At 65.7% G+C, this 6,000-nt stretch overlaps 2 protein-coding genes across 3 annotated transcripts in view; both read right to left on the bottom strand.

Moving 5' to 3' along the window:
* Window positions 1-76: 76 nt before the first annotated feature.
* RNF212B (ring finger protein 212B) lies at window positions 77-3,035 on the bottom strand. Of its 2 annotated transcripts, XM_069774404.1 has the most exons (11): window positions 2,287-3,035; window positions 2,091-2,191; window positions 1,654-1,706; window positions 1,458-1,532; window positions 1,257-1,372; window positions 869-917; window positions 758-786; window positions 626-672; window positions 483-525; window positions 338-389; window positions 77-247 (listed from the first exon to the last, which is right to left on the bottom strand). In XM_069774404.1, the coding sequence occupies exons 2-11, from the start codon at window positions 2,188-2,190 to the stop codon at window positions 191-193; spliced, it is 621 nt and encodes a 206-aa protein (XP_069630505.1). In that variant the 5' UTR covers window position 2,191; window positions 2,287-3,035; the 3' UTR covers window positions 77-190. The 2 variants fall into 2 exon arrangements, with proteins under 2 accessions (XP_069630505.1, XP_069630504.1); XM_069774403.1 differs by having other exon boundaries at window positions 2,091-3,035.
* CARMIL3 (capping protein regulator and myosin 1 linker 3) overlaps window positions 2,976-6,000 on the bottom strand; it is a 70,620-nt gene continuing 67,595 nt past the window's right edge. The window contains 7 exon segments of the mRNA XM_069773897.1: window positions 2,976-3,311; window positions 3,388-3,489; window positions 3,668-3,767; window positions 3,885-3,958; window positions 4,117-4,150; window positions 4,514-4,567; window positions 5,868-5,962. Coding sequence (XP_069629998.1) covers window positions 2,976-3,311; window positions 3,388-3,489; window positions 3,668-3,767; window positions 3,885-3,958; window positions 4,117-4,150; window positions 4,514-4,567; window positions 5,868-5,962 — 795 coding nt within the window.

The following is a 6,000-nucleotide window of genomic DNA, read 5'->3' as shown; positions in this document are numbered from 1 at the left end:
GTGGCTTGGGGACCAAGGACAGCAGTGTAGGACTATGGAAAAGAGGCGGGGCTTGGGGGCCGAGGGGCGGGGCATGGGAACGGATGGCTAAGGCTGGAGGGCCCTGGGGGCGGGGCTTGGGGCAGAGTGGGTGGGGCTCGGGGATGGGGGAGACAGTATTTGGGGCAAAACGAGCCGGATTTGGGGCCACTCACTCACCCACGCTGGAGGCCAGGGGTGTCACCGACCCCCTATAGGCGCTGCCCACCTGGGGAGGCCGCAAAGCATGCTGGGTAAGCCCCCTCCAATTTGGGGTGCCACACCCAACATGGCGGCGGTTTGGGGGTGGGGGTCTCACCTGCCATACCGGGGTGCCGCGGGAGAGGGGGGGCTCCAGCGGGGTGGAGCGGCTGCGGGGGGGGTGTGTGTGAGCATTTTGGGGTCCCCTCATAATTTGGGGCGGAAAAAAAACCCAAAATAGGGGAACACCCCCCCCCCCTTACCTCACCACTTGCCCGCTCAGCTGCCGGCGGGGCTGGGGGGTGACTGGAAGGAAAGGAGCCATTTTGGGGGGCACCCCCAAAAGTAAGAAGTGGGGGGGAATAAGGAGGTAGGGGGACCCTAAAAAATTTGGGGAATCACCTACCTGTCTGCGCGGGGGAGGTGATGCCGACCGGCCGGGGCGTGCTGCTCCTGCGTGGAGAAATACGGGGGGGTGACACCGCCGATGCTGCCGCAGCCCCCCCCAAACTCCGAAACCCCACGGCGGGGGTCTCACCTGCTGCCCCCTCGCCAGCCGGGGGAGAGCTGCGGGGAGAGAAAATGGAGGGTCAGTGTGTGTGGGGGTGAACGAGGAGGGTGGGGGGAATGGAGCAGGGAGGGGGGTCACCTGAGCACGGCGCAGCTCCCCGTTCTCCCGCCGCAGTGCCTCCAGCTCCCTGTGTGGGGGGGAGGGGGTGATGTGGGGTGGACCCCCAACATGGTGGCTGGGGGAGTTGGGGTGTGGGGCTGACCTCACCAAGATGGCAGCCGAGAGGGTGGACCCTCCCAAGATGGCGGCTGGGGGAGTTGGGGGTGTGGGGTCGACCTCCCCAAGATGGCGGCCGAGAGGGTGGACCCTCCCCAAGATGGCACTGGAGGGGGGCAGACCCTCCCAAGATGGCGGCTGGGAGGGGGTGTGTGGGGCAGACCTCACCAAGATGGCGGCCACTCCCAAGATGGCACCGAGTGGGACAGACCCCTCTCAAGATGGCGGCCCTAGGAGGGGAGGCTGTCACCTATTGCGGGTGTCCAGGACATGGCGGACGTCCTCCAGCGCCGCCCGGGCACGGCGTGCGGCTTCCTTGTGCGAGGCCAGCAGCAGGTCGGACTGCGCCTGCTGGAAGCGCCAGACCTGTGGGGCAGAAGTTGTGGGGCTGGCCCCATGGCGGGTGTGGGGCGGGCGGGCTGTCCTCCATCCTCCTCCTCCTCTTCCTCACCTGGGAGATGTGGGTCAGGTGCTTGAGGGCGATGTCAGCCGGGCTCTTGAAGAAGAGTTTCTCCTGCGGGCGCATCTGTGGGGAGGGAAGGAAGATGGCGGCCGGCAATGGAGGACGAGGAAGGTTCACAAAGGTGGCCGGGGGACCAAGGACGAGAAGGGTTCAAAATGGCAGCCAGAATGGGGCAGAAACTCACCTTGTCGGAGATGGGGAGGTAGCGGCAGTCAGCAGCGCAGACAGGGCACGGACCTGTATGAGGGGAGAGACATCGGGGTCGCTCCGAAATGGCGGTTGTGAGGGAAAAATGTTGGCGTGATGGGAGGGGGAACAATTTGGTGAGGTGAAAGGTGGAGGGGGGGTCCTCCCTTCCACCATTTTATGGATAGAAGGTGACAGGATCCCTCCCTTCCACCATTTTATGGATATGAGGTGAGGGGGGTCCATCCCTTCCGCCATTTTATGGATATGAAGTGACGGGGGTCCATCCTTTCCACCATTTTATGGATATGAGGTGAGGGGGGTCATTCCCTTTCACCATTTTAGGAGACTAAGGTGAGTGGGCTCCTTCCCTTCCGCCATTTTAGGGGTTCAAGGTGGTGTCCCTCCATTTTGTGGGGCTGAAGGGGGTCCTACCTGTGCCCCCACATGCAGTGCAGAGGACGTGGCCGCAGCTGGTGACAGCGAAGCAGGCTCCTTCTTGGCGGTAGCAGCGGTTGCAGTGGAACCAGTCCATGCTGGGAGGGGGTGAGGAAGAAGAGGGGAGCGGGGAAGTGGGGGGCAGCCGCCTGCCTGGGTGTCCGTGTGTCCGTCTGTCTCCCCCCTTCCCCACGGTTACCCACCGGGACGCCTTCGCGCCTCAGTCTGTGAGGAAATGAAGGGGGAACGGCCGTTAAAAAGGGCGGGAAGCCTGAGGGAAAATGGTCATTGGAAAGGGTGGGAAGCCTGAGGGGAAACGGCCGTTAGAAATGGCCGAAGGCTGAGAGGTAATGGCTGTTAGAAAGGGAGGGAAACCTGAGGGGAAACGGCCGTTAAAAAGGGTGGAAATCCTGAGGGGAAACGGACGTCAGAAAGGGTGGAAATCCTGAGGGGAAACGGACGTTGAAAAGGGCGAAAAGGCTGTGGGAAAACGGCCGTTAGAAAGGGCAGGAAGCCTGAGGGGAAATGGCCATTAGAAAGGGCGGGAAGGCTGAGGGGAAACGGATGTGAGAAAGGGAGGGAAACCTGAGGGGAAACGGCTGTAAAAAAGGGCGGGAATCCTGAGAGGAAATGGCCGTTAGAAAGGATGGGAATCCTGAGGGGAAATGGCCATTAGAAAGGGCACAAATCCTGAGAGGAAACGGATGTTAGAAAGGGAGGGAAGCCTGAGGGGAAACGGCTGTTAAAAAGGGCGGGAAGCCTGAGAGGAAACGGCCGTTAGAAAGGGCGGAAATCCTGAGGGAAAACAGCCGTTAGAAAGGGCGGGAAACCTGAGGGGAAATGGCTGTTAAAAAGGGCGGGAAGCCTGAGAGGAAACGGCCGTTAGAAAGGGCGGGAAGGCTGAGGGGGCGGAGCAACGGCGGGAGGGGGCGGAGCCAACGCTGAAAGCAGCGAGGAGACTGAGAGGGCGGAGAGACCGCGGAAGGGGGCGGAGCCAGCGCCAAAATAAGCGGCAGGGGAGGCCGAAGGGGCGTGGCGACGGCAGAAGGGGGCGGGGAGGTGGGCGGATCCACCCTTAAAGGGACCCTTCTCCCCCTCACGGACGCCATTAACGAGATCTCCGTTGTTTAAGTCTTTATTGGCCTGGAGCGAACAGGGGATGGCGGGGGGGGTGTATGCCCGCCCCCCCCCCCCAAAGTGGGGGCATCCGTCAGGTGCCTGCGGGGAGAGGGTGGGTGTTGAGCGGGGGGGGTGTTGGAAACGAGCCCCCTCCTCAGCGCCGCGGCCGCCTCACCTCCTCCTTCTCCCCCCTCGGCCTCCATCTTGTCGCAGGATTGGGCGCGCCGCGTCCGTTTGGGTTTGGGGGGGACCGGCCGGCGGCTCCCATTCGACGTCCCTGTGGGGGGGGGAATCCCTCCAACATCCCACAATGCCCTCGGGGACCCCCCCCCGCCCCAAACTCCTCCGGCATCCCACGATGCCTTGGAGGACTCCGCAAAGTCCTCCAGCATCCCATAATGCCATCTGCTTTCCCACCACCACTATCCCAGCATGCCCCGAGGGAGGAGACCCACCTGTAGGAGCAGTGGGTGGAGCCTCCAGGGTGGCCCCGCCCCCTTCCTCACCGCCGGGGCCCTGCTGTTCTGCTGGCCATGCCCCCGAAGTGGGCAGGGCCTGGAGATGCCATGTGACATGAGGGGGTGGGGCTTTTGAACCTAGCCCCGCCCCATCCCAGCTTCCCCTCTATGGGGTGGGCGGGGCAGCACCCGCCGCCTCGCCTCGCCCACTCACCTGTGGGGGCGGGGCCTGTGGAGAGGGAAGCCCCGCCCCCTCCACCACTCTGGGGCTGTCGGTGCTTGGGGGAGCTGCGGGGGGGGGGCAGTTTTAGAGGGTGGTTTTGGGGGGAAAAAGAGGGGTTTTGGGGTCGGTGGGGCTGGGGGGGGCTCAGGGGAACCCCCGCACCCCCGTGGGGGGGGTCACGGCCCCACGGTATTTTTGGGGGGGGGGGGGAAGGGGGACTCACCCGCCTCCTCAGAGCCCAGGCTCCAGCCCTGCTCCTGGGGTGGGAGGGGTTAAAAGAGGGCGTGGCCGCACCAGACCACACCCCTGCAGTGCCAAGCCACGCCCCTGACTCTTTAGCCACGCCCCCTGGGTGAAATGGGGGGGGCCAAGCCCTCACCTCTTGAATCCCCCTCCCCCAGGAGCCCCCCAGTTCCTCCCAGTTCCTCCCAGTTGCCCCCAGGTGCTCGCAGCAGCCTCCCAGTTCCCCCCCAGGAGCTCCCCAGTCCCTCCCAGTGCCCCCCCAGTTGCTCTCAGTGGCCCCCCCGGTCTCCCACTTGTCCCAGCAGCCCCCCCCAGTTGCGCCCCAGCAGCCTCCCAGTTCCCCTCCCAGTAGGTCCCAGTTGCCCCCCCCCCCATACCTGGGTGCTGGCGGGGTGCTGGCTGGGGTCCGGCTCCCCGGGGGGCTGCGGGTCCTGCCGGTTGCGGGGGGGGCCCCGGCGACGCTGAGGGGGCAGGGGGGGCACGGGGGGGGGGGGGGCGGCCTGGGGGGGGTGACCCCCAGCACCCCAGTTACCCCCCCAGCCCCTAATTGCCCCCCCCAGTTGCCCCCCGAGCCCCCATTTGCCCCGCAGGACTTTAATTCCCCCCCCGGACCCCCAATTCCCCCCCAGGACCCCCAATTCCCCCCCCAGGATGCCCATTTGCCCCCCCCCAAGACCCCCATTTGCCCCCCACGACCTTAATTCCCCTCCCCGGACCCCCAATTCCACCCCCTAAGCCCCCCAATTGCCCCCCAGGACCCCCAATCCCCCCCAAGACCCCCAATTCCCCCCCAGGACCCCCAATTCCTCCCCACAAGACCCCCATTTGCCCCCCACGACTTTCATTCCCCCCCCAGGACCCCCAATTCCCCCCCCCCAAGACCCCTAATTCCTCCCCCAAGACCCCCAATTCCCCCCTCAGGACCTTCAATTCCCCTCAAGCCCCCAATTCCCCCCCCACGACCCCCCAATTGCCCCCCCAAGACCCCCAATTGCCCCCCAGGACTCCCAGTTGCCCCCCCACGACCCCCAATTCCCCCTACAAGACCCCCAATTGCCCCCCAGGACCCCCAATTCCCCCCCAAGACCCCCAATTGCCACCCAGGACCCCCAATTCCCCCCCCAGGACCCCCAATTTCCCCCCCAGGACCTCAATTCCTCCCCCAAGACCCCCAATTGCCCCCCAGGACCCCCAATTCCCCCCCCAAGACCCCCAATTTCCCCCCCCGGACCCCCAATTCCCCCCCCACGACCCCCCAATTCTCCCCCCAAGACCCCCAATTTCCCCCCCAGGACCCCAATTCCTCCCCCAAGACCCCCAATTGCCCCCCAGGACCCCCAATTCCCCCCCCAAGACCCCCAATTTCCCCCCCCGGACCCCCAATTCCCCCCCCAAGTCCCCCAATTCCCCCCCCAAGACCCCCAATTTCCCCCCCAGGACCCCAATTCCTCCCCCAAGACCCCCAATTGCCCCCCAGGACCCCCAATTCCCCCCCCAAGACCCCCAATTTCCCCCCCCGGACCCCCAATTCCCCCCCCACGACCCCCCAATTGTCCCCCAGGACCCCCAATTCCCCCCCCAAGACCCCCAATTGCCCCCCAGGACCCCCAATTCCCCCCCCAAGACCCCCAATTGCCCCCCCCGGACCCCCAATTCCCCCCCCACGACCCCCCAATTCCCCCCCCAAGACCCCCAATTTCCCCCCCAGGACCCCCAATGCCCCCCCCTCACCGGGGCAGGACCCTGCGGGTGAAGAACTCCTCCAGCCCCTCGTCCAAGGGGGGGCCCCCCCCCGCCTCCGCCTGCGCCCCCCCCGGCATCCGGGACTGCGGGACAGGGGGAGCGCTGGGGCTTTAAGAAGAGG

The sequence above is a fragment of the Haliaeetus albicilla genome, chromosome 29 (assembly GCF_947461875.1).
Source record: "Haliaeetus albicilla chromosome 29, bHalAlb1.1, whole genome shotgun sequence".
NCBI classification, from domain to species: domain Eukaryota; kingdom Metazoa; phylum Chordata; class Aves; order Accipitriformes; family Accipitridae; genus Haliaeetus; species Haliaeetus albicilla.
This window is presented reverse-complemented; position numbering and strand designations above follow the sequence as displayed.

Bases quoted from the DNA above. Each gene is read 5' to 3' on its own strand.
- RNF212B (XM_069774403.1), bottom strand. From the start codon at position 2,190: ATGGACTGGTTCCACTGCAACCGCTGCTACCGCCAAGAAGGAGCCTGC. The intron at 1,373-1,457 runs GTGAGGAAGAGG...TCTGCCCCACAG, and splicing joins ACCTGACCCACATCTCCCAG to GTCTGGCGCTTCCAGCAGGC. The intron at 390-482 runs GTAAGGGGGGGG...CCCCCCCCGCAG, and splicing joins CTGAGCGGGCAAGTGGTGAG to CCGCTCCACCCCGCTGGAGC.